Source organism: Phocoena sinus, chromosome 17, assembly GCF_008692025.1.
Source record: "Phocoena sinus isolate mPhoSin1 chromosome 17, mPhoSin1.pri, whole genome shotgun sequence".
Taxonomy (NCBI): Eukaryota; Metazoa; Chordata; class Mammalia; order Artiodactyla; family Phocoenidae; genus Phocoena; species Phocoena sinus.
In genome coordinates this window covers 76,530,714-76,553,901 of record NC_045779.1, presented here as the reverse complement: position 1 = coordinate 76,553,901, position 23,188 = coordinate 76,530,714, and the positions used below count along the sequence as shown (strand labels likewise).

Genomic DNA, 23,188 nt, shown 5'->3' with positions numbered 1-23,188 from the left:
GTTTCCGTACAAGTGGGGCAAATACCGAGAGTCACGGAGGAGCATGAGGGGATTGGATAAGGGCCCAACGTCAAGAAACTGGGGAGGCCCCGAGGACTGGAATGGGGCGTGTTATTTTGATCTGATCACTGACAGCAGCTAAAATTGACCAAAAACTAAAGTTCTTTAGATGGATTATCTGGGTTCTCGGCCGGGAGGTGGCGGTGTGGTAGTGAGCGAGGACCGGGGCGCGTTCAAGTTCAAGCTCCGGGTCGGGAGGAACCTTCGCGACATTCCTGTTTCGTTAATAACTTAAAAAAGCCTGGCGGAGATGCCGGGGCGCCAGGACGCGACACCACCACGTCAACACGGTGCCCAAGTTCACCCGGTCCGGCGGGGGCTAAGGGTGGGGAAGGGTCCGGCCCTCGAGCAGCCAGAACGGGCTCCCCGCGCGCCGTAGGCGGCGGGGAAACGAGGGGTGTGTTTTCTTTTCTTTCTTCCCGGCCTCCGGTGGCAGCGCCGCGCGGCCCGCTCCGCCCAGTCGGAGGAGACGTCGCTCTTCTGAGTGGCTGCGAGGGCCGCCCCCAAGGCCCCCCCGGCCCCGCGCCCGCACCCGCGCCCCGATCCCCTGCCCGTCCCCCACCCACCCCGCCGCCGCCGCCGCCGCCGCCGCCGCCGCCGCGCGCGGACCCGCCCCGCCTCCCCTCCCCCGGCCCCTCCCTCCTCCCCCGCCCTCCTCCCGGCCGCCCTCCCCCTCCCCCGCCCGCTCTCCCTCGCCCCTCCCCCGCCCGCCCGCCCGCCCGCCCGCCGCCTCCGCCCGCCGCCCCGGCCGCGTCGGGTAAACCTGTTTGGCGGCCGCGCCGGGGCGGATCGTGCGGCCGGCGGCTCCCTCGCGGCTCGCGGCGTCGGGGCCCGTGGCGCGCGCGCGGCCGCCCCTCGGCCCCGGAGCCCCTCGGCGGCACCACCATGTACTCGGGAGCCGGCCCCGGTGAGTCCTCGCGCTCGGGGCGCCGGCCCGGCCGCTCGCGCGCTCCTCCCCGCGGCGCCGGCGGCGGTTGGCGGGCTGGGCGCGAGCGCGGCGCGGGCAGCGGGCGGGCGCCGGGGGATCGGGGCTGGCGGGCCGGGAGGCCGGGGGTCGGGGCCGCCGGCCGTTTCCTCGGCCCCGCGGCGGACACGCAGCCCTGGCCTCCTCGGGCCCGAGTCGTCGGGGCGCCCCGCGCGGCCTGGGCCCTCCCCGCGCTGCGTTCCCGCCGCGGTCCGGCGGGCTGGGACCGGGCCGGAGCGGGAACTGGGCCGGGCGGCCCGCGTGTAGGCCCGAGGCCCGGGCGCCCGCCTGGCCCGGCCTCCTGCGCCAGGCGCCTGGGCCCTTGCGCCGCGCGGGGCTGGCGGGGCCGACGGGGCTGGCGGGCCGGGGGCCGAGGCCCGGGCCGGGCTCTAAGCGCCAGAGGGCGTTGAGGCCCGGGCCGGGGGCGCCGAGCTCGGGGCGCGGGCGGCACGGGGAGGAGCGCGGCTGCTCGGCGCAGATCGAGCCGCGGCGAGCCTGGAGCGCTCTCAGTTTCGTTTTTCTTTTTGCCAGTACTTCTGCGGCCCCTTCTCTGAAGGAAAGTCTGGAAATGCTGAATTTTGGCCAATTCGTGCTGGTAGTTAGGGCCGTACACTGAGAGGGATAGGAAGCGGCACCCTAAAACTGCGTGCGTCTCATTTTCATTCCAGACACACCGGCTCCTTATTCAAGTACTAATTTGCCTTTTGCAGTTTACTAGAGGAAGGTAAGGAGGTGTGCTGATTTCCTTAGCATCCCTTCTTACTAGTCAGCCTCTCTTTCTTTAGAAAAGTTCTAAAAAACTTAAAGCAGTAACACGGTTTTTTTAAACTTTTTTTTTTTTTTGATGTAGAGTAGAAGGGCGATTAACTTGCTGGGCCAAGAAAATGGTGAAGTGTTGTGAAGCTCTCTCCGTTTCCCGCCAGGCACGTGGCTCCTAAATTTCCCGCTGGCTCTGCCACTTGGACAGGGCATTTCCCGTCCCCTTTGTCCACCAGGTTCCAGCGGGCTGCAGGCCCTGCCGGCTCGGCATACTGTTGCCTTCTCCCAGGGGCCCTAAGCCCTCCCCGGCCTCCTGCTGATGGGGCCCTGGCCCGACCTGTTCCGGGCTCTCCTGATCCATTTGGGTCCCTTGACGTTTTCCGCCACTGCTGTGTCTGTTCACAAACAGTTCTCTGCCTTGTGAATACTTTTTTTTGATGTCACTTAGTTAGAAAGGTTCTCCAAGGCTGAGCCTGACCAACTTTTAAATCCTTACGGGCCCTCAGCAGTTTGATAGAAGAATGGTTTTAGGCGTAATGGTTTTAACCGTAATCTGGAAGGTGACTCAGCCCTGGTGGGGAAGGGCCGGGGGGCTCTGTAGTCAGGGTCCTGGGAGCAGACTTGGCTCCGTGAAGCCCCGGATGGGCAGCGCCCACCCGTGACATGGCAGGGTCGGCCCTCACCTCCGTGAGTGAGAATCTCCCCGCTGATCCCTGTAGAGGAGCCCAGCAAGTGTTAGCCACTACACTCTACATTTTTTTCACATTTTCAGTTTAAAAGTTGAAGGCCCAGAAAAAGCGAAGAACCTTGAGGAAGGTCAAACCTTTGTGTTGTGTCTGACGTTAACTAATCCATCGGACAACTTGCTAAGTTGGTGGTGGTCATTTTGAAGATGGACAACAGAGGCTCAGAGAGGTTAAGAGCCTTGCGAAGGTCATATGGCCAGCGAGCATTAGGACGATCTGTCTGATCCCCGCTGACTCTCCATACATTCTCCTTAAAGAAGTGGCTCTCAGTCCTTTTGACCTTGACCCCCAATAATAAACACCTGTTACATGTAGACTGGACCCATGTCCTCGCGTGTTCGGGTGTAATTGAAACTCGAGCTTCAGGAAGCACAGCTAACCCATGCTGTGTGCTCTGCACTGGGATATTTTCTGGTCTGTTTCATTTTCAAAAAAGCTTTAGTTCTCTGGATCTCCAGGCTCATTTCAGGTCCTTAACGGCTCTTGGAAAAATCATGCTCTGATGTGGGCCTCTGCATTGTGGCCTGGGGGGGAGAGGGCCCCTTGTTCTCTGTTCACAGATAAACCTGCCCTGAAATCGGACAGCTTTGGTTGAAAAAATAAATGGATAGTTCTTAACCAATGGCAGGATGGGAATGAAACCAAATTTCAGGCTATGCACGCGTGCTGTAATTATAAGGCTGTGGTGCTGTTTAATTTTATTCTACACACTAAGGTTTTTAATTTTTAAGAGGAATTTTTGGAATAGAGTCTCTTCAATGAAACTCTTTTTAATGTATTTCCTAAATTAGAATAATAAAAAGACATTTGATCTGGATTGTAGAAAAAATTACAAATAGTTTTGCTACTTCCATTTTAATACAATTATTAAGTGACTTACTAAGTAAATTAATATAAAAAATAGGGCTTCCCTGGTGGCGCAGTGGTTGGGAGTCCGCCTGCCGATGCAGGGGACACGGGTTCGTATCCCGATCCGGGAAGATCCCACATGCCGCGGAGCGGCTGGGCCCGTGAGCCATGGCCACTGAGCCTGCGCGTCCGGAGCCTGTGCTCCGCAACGGGAGAGGCCACAACAGTGAGAGGCCCATATACCGCAAAAAAAAAAAAAAAAAAAAAAAAAAAATAGTCCACAGTAAGCCTGCGTTATGCCCGTTACAAATGCTATTACATATGTGAATTGGTATGTGGACTCTAAAGTTAGGTATGTTACTATTTCTTAGGTTTTTTGTTTTTTTTTTAACTATTCCAAAGAGTTAGTGGTTTAGAATGGGTGGACTCCCCAGTGACCCTGAACCTTCACAGATGATCAATCAATTTTTTTTTTTAACCACTTAAAGACCTTAAATGGAGTCTCAATGTTGCATTGTTGTTTCTGTGGGTTTCACGTGCTCAGACTCCTGTGGGTTCCATTCCTCACAGCTTTGCTACAAAGTAACTTCAGCGACATCTAAGGATTACAACTCTGAGAATGACCAACTTTCACTGTGGTTTCTAGTGTCAGTTAACTCCTCCTGCACCCCGCTTCTTCTCCCTCAGTTATCTCAGGGAAGATATGACCGCTCTTCCAACAACAGTGCACTGTTGCCAAACAGCAGGCGGCCCTTTGCCTGGGTGGAGCTGCGTCAGGCCGGAGGGCGTGGCTGGGTAGTCTGCTGCCCTCTTGTTTTGTGAACACTCAGAATGTATCACTTGACTTTTTTTTTTTTTTTTTTTTTTTTTTTTTTATAAATTTATTTATTTATTTTTGGCTGCATTGGGTCTTTGTTGCTGCACACGGGCTTTCTCTAGTTGCGGAAAGCAGGGCTTACTCTCTGTTGCGGTGCGTGGGCTTCTCATTGTGGTGGCTTCTCTTGTTGCAGAGCCCGGGCTCCAGAGCACAGGCTTCAGTAGTTGTGGCACACAGGCTTAGCTGCTCCGCGGCACGTGGGATCCTCCCGGACCAGGGCTTGAACCCGTGTCCCCTGCATTGGCAGGCGGATTCTCAACCACTGCGCCACCAGGGAAGTCCCTCACTTGACTTTTAAAATAGTTTCTATTGTGAATTAATTGAAAGTACACATGAGTAGACTGAGTGGTATAATACGGCTCCCATTTCTCCATCACCGGCTTCAACAACTATCAAGATTTTCCACATTTGCTTCAAATCTGCCCCTTTCTCCTCCTTTGCGGAAATACTCTTGAGTGAGTGCCAGATCTGTCGTTTCACCCTGAATACTTAAGTACCATGTCTGAAGGATGGGGACATTTACAACTCAGTGCCGCTGTCACACTTAACAGTCCATAATCCATTTTTCTCATCGCAGAAGTGTGTTTACTTCCCGGTTGTTTTGGATCCTGAATTTTATTAAAAGTTCGCACATGGATTTGGTTTTATGCTTTTGAGGCTCTTTAATCTCGACTCTACAGCTAGCACCCCACCCCCACCCCGTAAGACAATGAGGTCCTTAAGATCTCTTCTTCAGGGGATGCATATCTTCCCCCCCCCCCCCCCCCCCCCCCCGTTTTCTTTAATTGTTCAGGGTCCCTGTGTTTCTTTGGGGAAGTCTGATGAGATCCAGTTGCTCGTAAGTTTAATTCTGACGCACTTATCTTCAGCGATGTTTTGGGACAGGTAGCTTTGCACCTTTAGCTTTCAGTGCAGTGGAGTCCACTCTTTACGTGGGGCTCTGTCAGCAGAAGGGCCGCGGTGTGGTGTGGAAAGCGTGCCTGGTGCTCGTGTCCCTCGTGCAGCTTCTGTCCTCATCCGACTCGGTGGACCCCTCCTTCCCCAGTGTGTGGTAGGGAGACGGCTCTCAGCGCCCTTCTGTTTGCTCCCAGTCATTTCTCTCGACTTTGTGGTCTCACCCCCAGCTTAGCCACCTCTGTCGATGGCCCGCCGCCAGCGCCCTTCCCTCCCGGGCCAGGGTTTGGTGCTGGGGTTATAGGCCTGTCCTTTTTCCCTCTAGGCAGTGAAAAGGTCATTAAGTATTTACTATTCTAATTTTTTGTCTGCATTTTTTTCCCTCAAAATTTAAAACCCTGAAACGTCCTCACTCTTTGTGACCAGGCAGCTGTGCCCTCCTAATTTATCTTTGGACAGAGCTGTACCCTTGGCGACGCTACAGTATATCCTCTAAACTGGGAACTTGTGCAAGTGAAACAGGGCACTCTTTTTTTTTTTTTTTTTTTTTTTGCGGCACGCGGGCCTCTCACTGTTGTGGCCTCTCCCGTTGCGGAGCACAGGCTCTGGACGCGCAGGCTCAGCGGCCATGGCTCACGGGCCCAGCCGCACCGCGGCATGTGGGATCTTCCCGAACCGGGGTACGAACCCGTATCCCCTGCATGGGCAGGCGGACTCTCAACCACTGCGCCACCCGGGAAGCCCGAAACAGGGCACTCTTAATAACTTCCCTGGGACGACAGGTGTGCACGGACGGTGGCAAATCAGGGTGGATGTCTCCCTAACGACATTCCTTGAATCTTAGCCTCGTAGACAGGCTCAGAAACAAAGGGCTTCAGCATTGCTCACTTGTCTGACGCCTCAGTGCTTCCCACTTACTACTGAAATCCTCATACAACCTGAAGGTCACAGACTCCGTCTCAGAGGGCTGCTGCTTTGTGCCGCAGGGGTGCACCGCATCCCCCCCTGTGGTTAACTGCAGGTGGGGGAGACGGCCCAGCCCTGCCTGCTGAGAACTCGAAACTCCACCTTTCTCGCCTTTCTCTCACTTTTCTCAAGGTCATGGCTCGAGCAGTGGACAGGCAGGGAGCCTGGTCATGGGCTCCAGCCCTGTCCCCGTCCTGGGCCTCAGGTTCCTTTTCTGGGCCCGGCTGCCTTAGGTTCCCACGTCTTCGTCCTGTGGTGCATTTGTTCCTCTGTGGACCTCTGATGTGACTGGAGCTGAGGAAGGAGCTAGTGGGCCCTGGGAACAGAGGGTGTGAAGGCCCAGCGGCCGGTGGGCAGGTGGTAGGGGAGGTGGCACGTCCCACCAGGAAAGGCGCCATCTGCTTTGGTGGCGTGCAGAGTGTCATGTGATCGCACGGGTCCTAGGAAGGTAATTCCAGCAGCCCTGCAGGTGGAAGAGGCAGCCTTGGCAGAGCAGCATGGGGGCAGGTGTGACCGAAGAGGTGGGCAGTCAGGGCCTAAGGCAGTGGACCCCGTCTGGGTGGGATGGCCGTGGGTACAGGGGTGGGTACCCTGTCAGTATAAGCAGCCAGCGGCCGGCACTCTGGCCCTGGCCTAGCTTTGCATCTCGTTGTCTGCGCTTACCAGGTAGACTCCTTAGCGGCGGCATCCAGTAGTATCTGGACTCCAAACCACGCCTCACCAGCTCCGTGACTTTGGCGGTTGTATATGTTTTCTGAGCCTCGGCTTTTGCACTTCAAAAATGGGGGGCGGGGGAGGGGACAGCACCAACCTCAGGGTTGTTGTGAGCATGAAATGAGATGTGCTGGACCTTCGTCTCGGCCGAGGGTGGGCGCGAGTCTGCACAGTGGTCTGGTCCTGCCTCCTCCTGGGGAGAATCAGGGGCCTGCCCAGAGCAAGAGCCCACGAGGGGGGAGTGGGGAGCTGGCCGCGTCCTCGCCTTCTTGACCCCACTTGTTGAATGTTTGAACAAGGAGGTGCCGTCACATCTGGCTTTGTTACCGCAGAAGGACCAGCAGGCTCCAGGGAGGGGAATCGTGTGTGGCATGTGGACACGTGGAGTTTGAGGTTCTGGAAGGCTGAGGTGTGCGCTGGAGGTGGAGGACAGGGTCTTGGGCTCAGGGGGACATGGGTTCACGGGCCTGCCCACAGCCGGTGCTCAGTGAGTGGGAGCTGGGGCCCTGGGAGAATGCAGCCTGGCGCCCACCCCCGCAGCTGGTCGCAGAATCACCTGAAGCCTTTTCCGCATCTCTGCCCCTGAAGACCCAGGAAACTACATTTTGCAAATATCCCAGGTGCTTGCTTTTTAGGAGGAGCTTGAGACCCATTGGTGTTGGGAGAGAGGGCGGGGGGAGGAAGCAGAGAGGAGCCTAGTGCAGCCCCAGGGAGCAGCTTATGCCGGAAACACACCTTGGAGGGCAGCCCCCGAGAGAGTGGGGCCACCGGTGGAGGGGGAGGGATTCTAGGTGGGAGTGTGGGTATTCTGAAGAGGCTCTGGCGATGCAGCGTAAGAAGTTAACTTTAGTTTACCTCTGGTTCCCTTCCTGAGAGAGCTCAAAGGTCTGATGGAATGAAGACCACTCCTTTTCAGTGGCTGTAGTTACGGTTCCATGTTGCTTTGAATACAACTTGTCTACAGCTTCACTTAGAATTGGGTCGGAAGGGGACTCCTGGGGACGTAAGTGAATTCTCAGTGAAAATTGTTCTGCATCCATCTTTAAGAACCCACAGCACCAAACGAACAGAGCTGTAGCCGGGCTGACGCCAGCCAGCTCATCACCTGAGTCTGTCTCGTTGCGGCTGAAGCCCATCTTGACGCTCCCTACTGCCTCCTGGGCAGTCACTCGAGGGGCACTATTTTTGTGGTTTTCCACGTTACTCCTGGGTGTCTCAGCTCTGAGCTGTAGTACTTAGAGAGTTGCACATAAAAGGTCAACATGCCGAGGTTCGTAGGTCTGAGTCATTTGGGGTGTTTCGTCAGCTTTGACTCCAAGTTAAATAATACAGCCATTGAGAGTAGATTCTTGTGATGCCACGTGGATGCCGGTGGAGGAGCTTGAACCCGGCGGGCCCGTTCTCGTGGCCCAGGGGTAGGTGGGTGTGCGCTGTGCCGTTGGTGTGTGAGCCTGGAGAGTGGGAGGCCCCTGCGCTGAGCACTTGCTCACCAGTTTCTCAAACCCCTGCTTTAACCGAGCTCATGCAAGACGTGACCGTGGCAGGGTGTTTGGCATGACTGGGGTGCTCTGTAGCTGGTGCTGCCTCTGAGTCTCAGAGACCGTGACCGAGGCTCCTGTCCCAGCGGCACTTGTGTTCTCAGAGTCCTGGCCGCTACTCTTGTGGAGCACAGTCCCATCCATGCGGTGGGCGGAGCAGAACGAGAGAAAACCGAGGACTTCTCCTGGCCTTAGGGGTAGCAGGAGGGGGCATCATTTGTTTTTTGTAGGGCAGGTGGTGCCCTACAAAAGGAACTAACAGAGGAACTAACGAGGAACGAAGGAACTAACAGAGAAGTACAAGTGGAAAGTGGAGAGAAGGCAAAGGAAGATGCAGAGCGATAAAAAGGATAACATTGGACAAAAACTGGGGTGTCAGAGGGTCTGGAGCTCCCGGGAGCTAGGTGTCGCCGTGACTCGCCAGCAGACCTCCTCTCGCTGTGGTGCAAACCCAGACCACGGGCTCCAGGTCAGGCCGACCTCACTTGGATCCTGACTGTATGGCTGGGCATTCACTCGGCCTCTCTGAACCTCAGGCTCCTCCTTGTACAGAGAATGAACACCTGACGGCGGAGGTGCTCTGATCAGGTGATAGAACGCGGGCAGATTGCTGTCGCTTCCCTCTGTGCGTGGCCCCAGGAAGTACCTACTAGTTATCGTGTCCCTCGGTCACTTTATCCTCGCTGTTTACTCCGCGCACAGTGGCTTCTCTCCGTCAGATGAGCGCCCCCCTCCTTGACCTCCTGGCTGACCTCTGGCTCTTCACTCTGTAAGCCGTGAGGGATAGAATACATTTCACAGACCACATCCCTGATAAATACCATTTACCAGGTGCTTTGTATCCACGGCTGCCCTGTACGGCTCAGTACCAGGGAAGTGAAAGGTTGGCCTGGATGCTCTGAGCTCACGTTCCTGGCAGAGTTGTTCAGAACAGACCCAGCTGTGCTGTGCAGTGGGGACCCACCTTGCGTGATCACGTGGTGGGAGTGGTGCCGGGGGAGCACCAGATTCTGTCTCCAGATGATGAGCTGGCACAGCTGGGTGAACCAGAAGACAGTTTTCTACCTGCGATTCTACAGGTGCCTGGGGGCGGGGGACATCGCTGGGGACCTTTTGTTCCCGCTGTGTGCTGCTGTTTTAACAAGTGTGCGGTTTGTGCAGTGTGAACACACGTGTCTCACCACAAGAACATCATGTTAGACTTGGAGGGCGTCTCAGTGCCAAGACTGGTAATTACAACTTAACCTTGAGCTGGAGGCATGGAAAGCTTTTGGGGGTGAACAGTCAGAGCACATGTGAGGGGAGATGGAGAATCGAAACAAGTCGTGTACAAGTCATGTGGTTGTAAAGTGCGCCTGGGGCACCTGTGATGGAGAAGCCAGGTGAGCGGGATCGGGGCCCTGCCGCGTGGTGGTCAGTGCAGGCGCATTGAGAAGGCACCTTGGAGCAACTTGGACCAGAAGAAGGGGAGGGATCCGGGAGGTCTTGCTGAGCTTGGAGCCTTTGGCGGGACTTTGAGCCCAGGAAGGGCTGGGCAGAGGAGGGCGTCAGCCGGCAGAGTTTTTACGTGATCTCTGTGGACGTGTGGAGGCAGGGAGCCGGCCTGGAGGAGGTTAGCATGGAGGGCTGAGCCGGGGTCACAGCTGGAGGGCGTGGGCGGAGGGAAGAGCCTGTGTCCTGCCCCCGCCGGTCCCCACAGACAGCCGTGTTTCATCGGGAGCCCCAGGCACAGCCCTGCCCCTCGCGCTTGTCTTTTTTTTATGTTTGGCCGCACTGTGCGGCGTGAGGAATCTTTTCCCCGACCAAGGGTCGGACCTGCGCCCCGGCCGTGGAAGCGCGGAGTCCTAACTGCTGGACCGCCAGGGCAGTCCCTGCAGCTCGTCTTTTTCTTTTTTTTAATATTGACTAACTTATTTTGGCTGCGTCAGGCCTTAGTCGAGGCACATGGGATCTTCGGCACTCGGGATCTTTAGTTGCGACATGCGACCTCTTAGTTGCGGCGTTCATGCGGGATCTAGTTCCCTGACCAGGGATCGAACCTGGGCCCCCTACGTTGGGAGCTTGGGGTCTTACCCACTGGACCACCAGGGAAGTCCCCCCTGCTCCTTGTCTTGATGCAGACCCCAGTCATCTCATTTAATTTACAGTATGTCTGAAGATACCTCTGTAAGATAAGGATGTCTCTTTTCCTCCCCCTCCCCCCTCACATAACCCCTAGTTACCAGTGTCCTGGACCACACAGTTAGTCCAGATCTGCTCAGTTTCTCACATGTCATGGATTGTTAACAGCTCATTGAATCGGGATCCAGGTAAGGCCCACATTGTGATTGGCTGATGTGAGTCTTCAGTATCGTCTTAAAATAAGAGCTTTATTGAGATGTAACTCACGTACCACACAATTCACCATTTAAAGTGTAAAACTCCGCATGCTTTAGTACCTTCACAGACTTGTGCAACCATCCCCACAACCTAATTTTGGACATTTTTGTCCCCTCCCCCCAAAGAAAGGCTGTACCCCTTAGCTGTGACTCTTCATCCCTGCCCACCCCCACCAGACCTAAACAACCACTCTTTTTTTTTCTAGCATCTTTATTGGAGTATAATTGCTTTACAATGGTGTGTTAGTTTCTGCTTCATAACAAAGTGAATCAGCTATACATGTACATATGTCCCCATCTCTCCTCCCTCTTGCGTCTCCCTCCCACCCTCCCTATCCCACCCCTCTAGGTGGTCACAGAGCACTGGGCTGGTCTCCCCTAAACAACCACTCTCTTAATCTCTAGTTTTCGCCGTCTTCTTTCCCACTGCTCACTGTTGGTGGGTTGAAGAAGCTGGCTTGTGTGTGCTGTCTCGTTTCCCCACCAGCTAGATTTCGCTGGTTGCATCTTGGTGTAATTCAGCGTGTTTGTCTGTCCTGTGTGGATTTCCTGCAAATTAGTGGTCAGACCCAAAGGCTTGATCTGATGCAGGTTCTACTTTTTTGGGCTTTGTTGCTTTTTTTTGGTGCGAATACTAGTTGCTGTCGATTGGTAATCATTAGGTTCCACTAATTCATTAGGGTTTGTACAACGCTGATGCTCTGTATCCACAAGAAAAGCTTCCCCTGGGCAGCTGTTTGGGTCTGGATCTGTCGTGAAGGCAGAGGAATGTCGGTGAACAGCATGAAGGCAGGACAACCTGTTGAGAAGAGAGGCTGGTCCGGGTAGGCGGGCACTGAGCTTGATGTCGGGGGTTTGGAGGTGATGCTGTGGGTACCCGGAAGGTGAGCTGAGGGTGGGGCTTTTTTCTCTTCTGCAGGTAACGGGGACCCTCTGAGTATTTGGCAGGTGTGTGACAGGCCGGGGTGGTCTGGCCGGTGACAGGAGTCTTCACCTGCGTTTGGTGGGGATGTGGTAGGGTTCCCTGTTGGTGGCAGGTCAGTGCTGAGGGGAGGAGAGTGGAGAGAGCAGGGAGGCCTGTGTCTGGGGCGGGAGGTGAAAACCACTCCCCCCAGCTGACCTGCTGGCGTCAGCGAGGCGGACCCCGGGTAGGGAAGGAGCTGCAGGGGTAAGCTTTCTTTTGTAGATATGCTAAATTTCAGGCGATCCTAAGAAATCCGGGGGGTGGGGTGGGGGGGAATCCATGGCATTCACTTTGCATCTTTATAGCGCCCAGTGCATTTTGCCTGGTGGGGGCCTGTTTCCTTCATTCTGTTGTAAACCCCATTTGCTCGCCGCCCAGGACCATCTTGGTTATCTTTTGTCTTTCCAGTGTCTACCGTAGCGTTTTCTTTTTACTCGATAAATCCTTATTACGTTCAATTCTTTACTGTTTAAAAGCTAAATCGATTGAGTTGAAACTTGTGTGCACGTCTGGAAAGCCCTGCCCCCAGCCCGGCGTGGCGCCTCTTCTCGCTTGGCCCTCCCTTACCCCTGGCGCCCTGTGGTTCTCTCCAGCTCCGCCTGGAGTCCAGGGTGCTGACTGTCAGGCAGTGTGGAGGGAAGTGGACCATGAGGCCACTTGCCAACTGACCTACTTAGATAGGTAGTGGATGTCCGTGGGAAGGTAAACGCGTGACCTCTCAGAGGGCCTGCAGTGAAGTCTTCCGCAGCACCCTGCAACCTCTCCACCGCCCTCCTGTGAGTGAATTGGCCCTCAGTGTTGGTAGGTTCAGCGCGGGCAACCCTGAGCCGCACTGCTGCTCTGGCCGTTAGGGGCCAACTGCCTCCCTCTTGGCTTCCTTAGATCTTGTCCAAAGCTGTGCCCTCAGGAGACAGGCCTGGAAGGAGGCACCCAGCTAGAAGCTGCCTGGGCACGTGGAGTGGGGAGCCTGAGAGAGCACCTGCGCCTGTTTGTAGCCAGTGTCTTCACCTGTAAAGTGGGGAAAAGTGCCTCCCTTCCTGTGAGGATAAAGCACATTAATGCATGCAAGTGCACAGGGCAGGGCTGGGCAGGTGTGGTGCTGGGATGGGACTCGGGACCGAGCTGAGAGTTGTGGTCTCACCAGGTGCTGGGGTCCTGTGATAAAGGGCTGGCGAGCCACTTTCTCTCAATGATGGCATCCTAGGGGTGAGTTAAGGGAAAAATGCATGTCTTCGGTGAAAATTCTCTGAAAAATAAATGCTGTGGGCTTCCCCGGTGGTGCAGTGGTTAGACTCCGCCTGCCAATGCAGGGGACATGAGGTCGATCCCTGGTCTGAGAAGATCCCACATGCCTTGTGGCAGCTAAGCCCGTGCGCCACAACTACTGAGCCCTCATGCCACAACTACCGAAGCCCGAGCGCCTAGAGCCCGTGCTCCATAACAAGAGAAGCCACTGCAATGAGAAGCCCGTGCACTGCAACAAAGAGTAGACCCGGCTTGCCGCAACTAGAGAAAGCCTGGGCGCAGCAACAAAGACCCAACGCAGCCAAAAATAAATAAGTAAAATAAATACATTTAAATAAATAAATAAATGCTGTGACGTAAATAGAAAAGATGGTGAGAAATTTGGTTATAAAACTGTAGGAACTCTGGGTGGTCATTTTTTTTTTCTTTTGTCTTTAGAAGAGAAACAAAGAACTAGGTTGACTTTTTGAGGGATTTGAATCTCATTCCACCAGGGAAGCATCTCACCAGAGATGGTGGGTGTCCTGGGTGCCTGGAGCATGGTGTTGAGAAGGAGGCTGAGCCCCAGTCTGGGCTTATCGGAGGAGGAGGCGGGCGCCCAGATGGGTTTATCAGCGTCTGCCACGGGGGCAGCGGGCGAGGGTGGTGCCCTTCTGGCTGGCCGGCGAGTTGCCATCCCAGCACGACGTACTTTAAGGATGAGACACACCCTACTAAGCTATCCGATGGTACCTGGTGTCGTTCCCGCAAACATTTATTTGAAGAGCGGTTTATATTTTATTTTTGCGTGTTTTTATCACAATAGGTGTTTTTAAGTCCGTGTCGTAGAATGAGGGTTGTTAAAGAATCTTGCAGAGTCGTCTTTCAGGTACGGCATGCTCAGGCTGCTGCTGTGAGGTGGGGTTTTATTCCCCTGGCTCAGGTCCCTGGCCTCCTTTGAGGCAAACCTACAGCGCTTTCCCCTGCTTCTGTTACTTGTGTGGTCTATTCCAAGTGTGTCTGCACGTCAACAAAGGGAGAGAAAAAAGATCGGTGTTTCAGAGAGGCGGTGTTTTCAAAATGTCACAGCCTCTTTTTTTAAATTTTTAATCGAGACGAAATTCACATAACATAAACCATTTTAAAGTGAACAATTCAGTGGCATTTAGTACATTCAGCATCAGTCGACCATCACCTCTATCTAGTGCCAAAACATTTTCATCACCCCAAAAGAAAATCCTGTACCCATTAAGGAGTCACTCCCCGTTCCCCACTCCCTCCCTCCCTGGCAGCCACCAGTCTGCATTCTGTCTGTGGATTGGCTTCATCTGGATATTTCATGTAAATAGAATCATAAAATATATGACCTTTTACGTCTGGCTTTTTTCACTGAGCATAATGTTTTCAAGATTTGTGTCCTAGTGTGTGTCAGCACTTCATTTTTCTTTATGGTTGAATAACCCATTATGTGGCTGTATCGCAGTTTGTTTATCCATTCATTCTGTTGTTGATGGGCATTTGAATGGTTTCTCCCTTTTGGCTGTTGTGAATAGCGCTGCTGTGAACATTCGTATACACCATGTTCGTGTGTGGTGTGTGGCATAAGTCTTCATTTCTCTTGGGCGCATACCTAGGAGTGGAATTGCTGGGGTTTACTCTGTCCCTTTGTGAAGAGCTGCTGAACTGTTTCCATGGTGGCTGCACCACTTTACGTTTCTACCAGCAGCGGCTTGTCTCTCCACGCCCTCACCCACACTGATTATTGTCATCACAGCCTTTTAGAAAGTGAAGTTCTTAATGTAATATATCATATCTGGCATATTCTGTTACCAAAGTGGAAAAAGATATTAGATTTAAGGCTGTTTTGCCAAGATCTACCTAATGGCTATAAGGCATATCCATTTCTTTGTGCTAGAGTTTAGAGTATGTTTGGAACCTGGACAATTAGATAAACACAGTAAAGCTAAACAGACTTTAACAGGGTGGGAAAGAATATGAGAGTCCAATACCCAGATCAGGCCTGTGTGTCTAATGTCAAAAATGCTCACTCTGGGGCTTCCCTGGTGGCGCAGTGATTGAGAGTCCTCCTGCCGATGCAGGAGACGCGGGTTCGTGTCCCGGTCCGGGAAGATCCCACATGCCGCGGAGCGGCTGGGCCCGTGAGCCATGGCCGCTGAGCCTGCGCGTCCGGAGCCTGTGCTCCGCAACGGGAGAGGCCACAACAGTGAGAGGCCCGCGTACCGCCAAAAAAAAAAAAAAAAAGCTCAGTCTGAGTAAATACTGAGTGCCCACTATGTGCTAGGTGTCTTGCTCAGTGCTCGGGGAATGATGATGGGTGCAAACCCAGGTCGCTCCTGCCCCCTGAGCTCACCGACCGAGTCGTGAACACAGACGTGCAATGCATGGTCACCACAAATCCATGTGAGATGGCGGGTGTTTTAGTGCAGGCGGGAGGGGGCAAATTCCAGAGCGAATGTGGAATGTGGCGGCGGGGACCCTGTCCTGTTGGGGACCTGGGATCGGGCTGCACCCGGGATGGGGCTGCATGGGCCCGGGGGCAGAGGCCTCCCTGAGCACAGCACTTTTAATCCAGTACCCTGGGGCGCAGGTGTGAGAGATGCACGCAGGCCTCGTATGTTTCTGAGGAGCTCCTGGCTGCCGGGTGGAGAAGAGATGGGAAGTGGCTTGGAAATGTGCAGAAGTGTCACGCTGGAGAGGTCCTGCAGGCGGAGGATGGGGCAGGTGTGGTCTAGGGAGAGCAGAGGGTCTGGAAGGTGTCTGATTTATTTGGGGCTTGGATGGGTGGTGATGCAGCGTACTAGTAGAAGTGGGCAGATTTAAGTTGAGTTTTGCAGACTTTGAAAAAAATTTTAAGGAACTTTTTAGTGAAGAAAATCTCAAATGCACCTGAAAGCAGAGGGAGCAGCACGGGGAGCCCTCGTGCGGCCGTCACTCCGCCCGGCCGTTCCGGGCGCCTCGCTCACCTGTCTCTCCTGCTCCCCCACCCTCCGGTCCTTGAAGTATCGTGTCATTGCACTCATAAGGATTCATTTATTTTGAAATAATTTTAGACTTACAGGAAAGTAGCCAAAAGAGTACTACCATAGAGTTCCCGTACCAGCTCCCCCCAGTGTTATCATCTTATATAATTAGAGGACGGTTACGAAAACCAGGAGATTGACATTGGCGTAGTACTATTACATCACCAAAGATCTTACTCAGATTTGGCTGTTAGTCTGACTAATGTCCGTTTCCCGGACACCCCCTGTCCAGTTCTGGGCCTCTGTCCAGCCTCGGGGGCCTACCTTGCACGTCCCCTCACTTTCTCCAATCTGTGACAATTCCTCGTTCTTTCTTTGTCTTTTGTGACCTTGATGTGGAGTTCTTTCAGGTTGGTGCCTCCATCTTTTCAACACACCCCACCGTTTTCTAATTATTTCCCTTCTGGACCTACAAGATACTGCAGTCTCTTCTTGTATTTTTCCTGCCCCAATTCATTTCGTCGAGGAGCCCTGGTTCTTTTTCTTGGAGAAATGGTGTGAGAAGCTGAGACCTGCTTGCTGAGTGTGCTCCTAGCCCCCTGGGGTGCCCTCGCTTCTGGTTCTCTCAGTGTGCACAAGATATACATGTATTTGTACTCACGTGCGTGTACACACACATCTGTATTTATCTCTCTGTGTATGTATTAGAAGCCATGAGTTCACACTTGCATTTCTGATTCCAGTCCAATATCACATGGTTTATTCTTGCTTTCTTCTTTCCTTATTTATAACTTCTTCATCAGGTAGTGAGAAGTCTGGGTCTCATTATCCACAACGTATTTGCTTATTTGTTCAGACCTAGCATACACAGAAAGTAGTTTTAGAATGACTGCCCGGCCCCTGGGAGAAACAAGCCTGCTCACTGGAGAACTGATCTGTGCATGGCCCCCAGCATTTGGCCGTGGAGTACTCAGTCAGGATGTTAGCTTCCGAAGTTCCTCCCTCGCTTCTCGCCCACCCCCTTGGGTGGGGTTAGCACGCAGCCTTAGGGCGCCTGCTCTGCTCTGTCGTCCCTTCTCTAACAGTTACTGAGAGAGCTGTGCAGCGTATGCTACATTGCATTAGTGGGTTTTTTAATTATTTATTTATTTATTTATTTTGCGGTACGCGGGCCTCTCACTGCTGTGGCCTCTCCCGTCGCGGAGCACAGGCTCCGGACGCGCAGGCTCAGCGGCCATGGCTCACGGGCCCAGCCGCTCCGCGGCATGTGGGATCTTCCTGGACCGGGGCACGAACCCGCGTCCCCTGCAACGGCAGGTGGACTCTCAACCACTGCGCCACCAGGGAAGCCCTATGTTGTTTCTTTTCACCAATATCTTGAGCATTTCTGAGTGCTATTTATTTGTTGGGGGGGGGTATGTTTACAGCAGTGTTTAAAGTAAATAATGATGGCGGCACGCTTGTGTCAGGTGGTGGTCTCCCACGGGGCACAGGTAATGAGCACGGGCAGCTGTGGCCTGATTCCTGGTTAGGTGCCACCCAGCTGTGTGACAGTTCTCATGCCCGTCATACCAAACGGGCATGAGACCGAGGCGCGAGACAGAGAGGACGATGACGTGCCAGTAATTCCCTCAGAGAGTCATTGTGAAGGTTCGGTGGCTTAACAGGCTCGCGCACTCCTGTAGCTGCTGGTTTCACTATCATCCTTACGTGTACTCAGAGCTCACACTCTTCCTTCAGAGCACTTTTTTACTGTCCCCAGTAAAGTGTTGAGGGGTGGCTCGGTGTCCTGTCTCTCATTGACCCTAAGCTGCCGGAGGGCAGGACCACATCTCGTGACCGCACGCGCAACACTGTTGCTAGTGGAGATTAGCTTGTCCATTTGGTGGAGGGTGTGTGTGTGTGTCTGTGTGTCTGTCTGTGTGTGTCTGTGTATGTGTGTAGGGTGGGGGAGGAGACAGGCTGCTTACTGAAAACACACAGGCACTTAGATAGAAACGGTTAGCGCCAAGGCATGTCTATTCCCTAGGTGTTAATTACACATGCCCTGTGCTAATAAGTCAACTTCATGCATAAGGTGGGCTCCGGGACACCTGCTGAGCACACTCTGGGTGGACGCTGTATCCCAAGGCTGAGAACAGAAAAGAATGGAGCTGCTCCACCCCCTGGGGAGCTCCCCTTCTGGGGGAGCCCAAGGGAACTGGACAGGGGCTCTGCAGCTGCGTCCTGGGTTCACAGCATCACCTCACTCGCCACGTTACTGCTGGTGCCTGTAAAATGGGGGTGGTGATAGTACCAATTTTTATTATAACTAATAACAATGTCAAATTATGTGTCAGAGGTATCAGGACATTTGTCAGCATGATGTATTTTATATATAATATAGAGATATAATAAATGCTGATTATACTTACTCATTGTAATTATCAATGTTCTGTGATTGTTAATTACATAATAATTAATATAACTTGTTGTTACAATGATCATATTAACAGTCATTTTATTGTGAAGGTAAAAAACGAGTTAACATGGAAAGTGCCTGCTGCTGCCTAGGGTGTGCTCAGTGCATGTTCCTTATTATTACAGCGATGATTTTAGCGGGTGGAAGAAATGTTGTGGCTTCCTTAAGGAGTGTGCCCTTCTTAGGGGAATCTGAAAATTACACTTCGAGGGACGTTTGTGCCAGTGCTGTCTGGGGCTGGTGAGGGCTGCGTGAGGCAGGTGCGGGCTTGGGGACGTCTTGGGGAGGCTCCTCTCTGGCCTGGGCCACGGGGCAGAGAAGTTGTGCAGGGCTTGGTCACAGGGGTGCCTGTGCAAGGACGTGGACCTCCCGGTGCAAACCCTCCGTGGTGCCCCCAGTACTCCACTGAGCGTGCCCTGCGTGGCAGCACGTCTGTCAGTCCACAGGATCTTCCATTATATTCCAGAAAGGTGCGTCCACTGGGGGTGAGCTTTGGTTTAGAGATTAGAGATTACAAATTGATATAGATGAGTGATGTAGCATATGTTTCTCATAAAAAAACCCTTCTTCGAATGGGAACAGCTTTTTCTTTTCCTTCTAAGTGACCGTTCTGGTCTTTGGTCCAAGTTGTTTGCTTGGACATTGTCAAAGTTATTTCTAAACAAAGCCCCAGAAGAAACAAAGCAGACCCGTTAGTGCTGTAACTCAATAGTGTGTTTTAATTTGAAACAGGCAACTGCGTGGATGGGATATGTGGTGCCGGGAAGGGGAACATCTCTGCGTGTAACAAAGCTGTGTGGAGAGCTGGGAAACCGACACTTCCAAGAAGCTCGTCCAGCTTTTTAAACTAGCAAAAACCCTCTGAGCATGTTAAAATTTCATTTAACTTGTGTTTATCTCCCCAAACCATGCCACAGTCCACAGAAACTACTATTTCTGACCTGATGTGTGGCGCCCTTTTATTCTGTCCCTAAAGTATCAGCTGTTGGTCCACTAGTGGAGAGGCCCCCTCTTCATTTTGGCTCTGCCACCGCTCAGACAGCTGTTTCAGCGTGGTGAAAGCTGGGCCGTGCGCTCGGCAGACTCCCTGGGGCCAGGGCAGCAGCGAAGGGCCACCTGTGGGCCCTGGAGCCCAGGAGCACGTGTAGGCAGCTGGTGGCCGCTGACCCCTGGCTGGCTGCTCCTGGGCCAGTAGGACCTGAGTCCCGCGTGGTGCCCTGTCTCCATCCACTTTATTACCTTTTTGCTTATTTTGTTTTATTTTTAAACATTTATTTATTTATTTTGGCCGCGCTGGGTCTTTGTTGCGGCACACGGGATCTTCGTTGTGGCACGCGGACTTCTTAGTTGTGGCATGCTGCGTGATCTAACCTGGGTTGTTCCCTGACCCGGGATCGAACGCGGGCCCCCTGCATTGAGAACGCGGAGTCCTACCCACTGGACCGCCAGGGAAGTCCCATTTTTTGCTTACTTTAAAAGTGGTTTGTTTTAAATGTTTGCATTTAGCCAATCAATACCTGTGTCCTTACAGCTAAAAGTGCTATTTACAGCATGATTACAGGACTTAGGAAGCAGTTAATTGTGGACTGTGCTGAAAGCAATGAATGAGTGAATGGCAGTGACCTGCAGGGAGTGGCCACAGGTCCGTGTGTGAGGAGGGCATTAATGAGAATCACACACGTGACGTTTGAGACTTGGGAAGTGGCTTCAGCTGGCAGGTGTATGAAGACTGCAGGGTGCAGGAGGTCAGTTCAGTGATGGCAGTAGCAGCTCAGTGGGCGTCCTGCTGGCTGCGTGCCACTCGGAGGGTGCTTTTCTTTTTTTTTTTTAACATCTTTATTGGAGTATAATTGCTTTACGATGTTGTGTTAGTTTCTGCTGTATAACAAGGTGAATCCGTTATACATATACATGTATCCCCATATCTCATCCCTCTTGCGTCTCCCTCCCTCCCTCCCTATCCCACCCCTCCAGGTGGTCACAAAGCACCTAGCTGGTCTCCCTCCCTGTGCTATGCGGCTGCTTCCCACTAGCTATCTATTTTACATTTGGTAGTGTGTATATGTCCATGCCACTCTCTCACTTCGTCCCAGCTTACCCTTCCCCCTACCCGTGTCCTCAAGTCCATTCTCTACGTCTGCGTCTTTGTTCCGGTCCTGCAATGGTGCTTCATAACCATTTTTTTTTTTTAGATTCCATCTATATGTGTTAGCATACGGTATTTGTCTTTCTCTTTCTGACTTACTTCACTCTGTATGACAGACTCTAGGTCCATCCACCTCACTACGAATAACTCAATTTCGTTTCTTTTTATGGCTGAGTAATATCCCATTGTATATATGTGCCACATCTTCTTTATCCATTCATCTGTTGATGGACACCTAAGTTGCTTCCATGTCCTGGCTATTGTAAATAGAGCTGCAATGAGCATTGTGGTACATGACTCTTTTTGAATTATGGTTTTCTCAGGGTATATGCCCAGTAGTGGGATTGCTGGCTCGTATGGTAGTTCTATTTTTAGTTCTTTAAGGAACCTCCATACTGTTCTCCATAGTGGCTGCATCAACTTACATTCCCACCAACAATGCAAGAGGGTTCCCTTTTCTCCACACCCTCTCCAGCATTTATTGTCTGTGGATTTTTGGATGATGGCCATTCTGACTGGTGTGAGATGATATCTCATTGTAGTTTTGATTTGCCTTTCTCTAATGATTAGTGATGTTGAGCATCCTTTCATGTGTTTGTTGGCAGTCTGTATATCTTTGGAGAAATGTCTGTTTAGGTCTTCCGCCCGTGTTTGGACTGGGTTTTTGTTTTTTTGATATTGAGCTGCATGAGCTGCTTGTAAATTTTGGAGATTAATCCTTTGTCGGTTGCTTCATTTGCAAATATTTTCTCCCATTCTGAGGGTTGTCTTTTCGTCTTGTTTATGTTTTCCTTTGCTGTGCAAAAGCTTTTAAGTTTTCAGAGGGTGCTTTTCGTATTCGGGCTTGACCTTAGCGGGACCTGTCACACCCGCCATTATGGAAGTGAGGAAACTGAGGCACAGGGTGCAGGGCACACAGCGGGAAGTACTGGATCCCCGATTTGGACCTGGGCAGCTACCTGCGGTCCTAGAACCTGGACCCCCAGTGCCCAGACAAGTGGGTGAAACTTGCTGGGGTTGATGAACGACGCATGGGAGGGTAGCTGACTGGCTTTGCCATTATTATGCAAATGGGCAGGACTTTGTAAGGGAATTCTTGGTAGTAGCACAAACTTCGTTACGAAATAAAAGGGAAAAATTGACTTAGCTTAAGTGGGTTTGGATTTTCCAGTGTTTTGATTAAATAACATTCAGTTGATTTTGGTCGGGGGAGGGATGCTGTTTTGAATTAGTGAATACTGACTGAGTTTTACCTTTGCTTTCTTTAAAACCATGGATTTCTGAGTCTGTTTCGGGCCATGGTGCCCTCCAGTTTGCCCCAGGAGGGGATTTCCATTAACCGTCCTTTGCTGACATCCCAGGCATTTTCTTACCACTCACTGGCGTCTGATCATTTTCACATGCTTTTGTGAAGGATGATGACCAGAATGGGGTGATAGGATGAAGGGCCTTGTTAAAGCCCAGCTCCTGGATCCCTGTACCATTTTCCCCCTTTTTACACGAGAATGAAACGGGCTTCACTTGGGGAGGTGGCCCGGGGAGCCACGGCTGTGTGGGTGCTCCCCTTGGCTTGTGAGACGGCCGTCACCGTCACCCCTTAGTCTGTGTAATCGTAGCGTGTCGCCATCTTGAGAGCCGGTTCCATCGTGTGGCGTGTTAGTGCAGCAGTGGGGGAGATGGGGGAGGAGGTGTGGGTTGTTGTTGCTTTTTTTTTTTAAGGTAAAACTGGAAAATAGGCAAAGCAAAGCATGTTGTGGACTTGGAGAGCCCTCAGGTGATTTCCCCTCTCCTCCGCAGTTTCGTAGCCTGTGGAGATCCCAGGGCTGGTGAGGAGTGAGTACCAGTCCGTGACCCTCCAGCATGGTGGCCGTTGATGATGCTGTTTGCTCACTGAAAGTGACGGTGAAGAGCACCTGTTTGCTCAGATCTTGTCCCTGGTGAAATTTTATGTATTTTGAAGTGAATGGTGTTTGCTTGTCTCCGACTTGAGCACTTGACAAGTAGTTGTTTAAACTGAAGTAACTGGATGCACTTGGAGGTGAAGTGAGGATTTGCCACACCTGCACAGAAGGTGCACGGTGCACTCGTCCTTGTATTACAGGGTCCTGAGAGCTCAGTATTTACGCAGACTTTGTGTGCCCACCTTCCTCCCCCTCCCTGGTTGTGGGTATCGGGAGAAAACTGTGTTAATGCAAAGACAGTTGTAAATCACTTAACCATTGAGGTCTGCTGTGGATCCTTTCAGTTCCTTTGAAACAAGTGCGGGCTGCTGCCATGTTTACTAGTGATTGACTTTGTGTTTATTCTGGTGACATTTTCTGTATGTGTCCGTTTCCCGTTTTGGTGGGTAGTTTCCTCGAGAGAGTGGCTGTGGAGTGCAGTCTTTAACTGCTCACCTCTCATACCAGCAAGACACAGCACTGGTGGTGAAGCCGTCTCTGGTCAGGCGAGCCACCAGACGGTGGCAAGAGAGCACAGTCACCGGGGATGGTCAGACCACCCAGCTCCTCTTGTTGCTGTTCTTAGCTGTTGGGAACCAGATCAGAAATGTCTGCAATACCTCCTTTACTAGTCAGAGTTTCCTTTGGGTCACTGGCATTTGCCACCCTTGCCCTTATTCCTGGAGAAGTGCAAGGCGGAACCACTCTGGATGGCCAGCCACACCCA

At 52.6% G+C, this 23,188-nt stretch overlaps 1 protein-coding gene across 3 annotated transcripts in view; it reads left to right on the top strand.

Annotated features, from left to right (window-relative positions):
• Positions 1–806: 806 nt before the first annotated feature.
• The window catches only part of AGO2 (argonaute RISC catalytic component 2), a 96,467-nt gene continuing 74,085 nt past the window's right edge, over positions 807–23,188 (top strand). For 2 of the 3 annotated variants that reach the window (XM_032609414.1, XM_032609413.1), the window contains exon 1: positions 807–967. In XM_032609414.1, coding sequence (XP_032465305.1) covers positions 946–967 — 22 coding nt within the window. In that variant the 5' untranslated portion in view covers positions 807–945. The remainder of the gene's footprint in view (positions 968–23,188) is intronic. The other variant, XM_032609412.1, reaches the window with a different exon arrangement.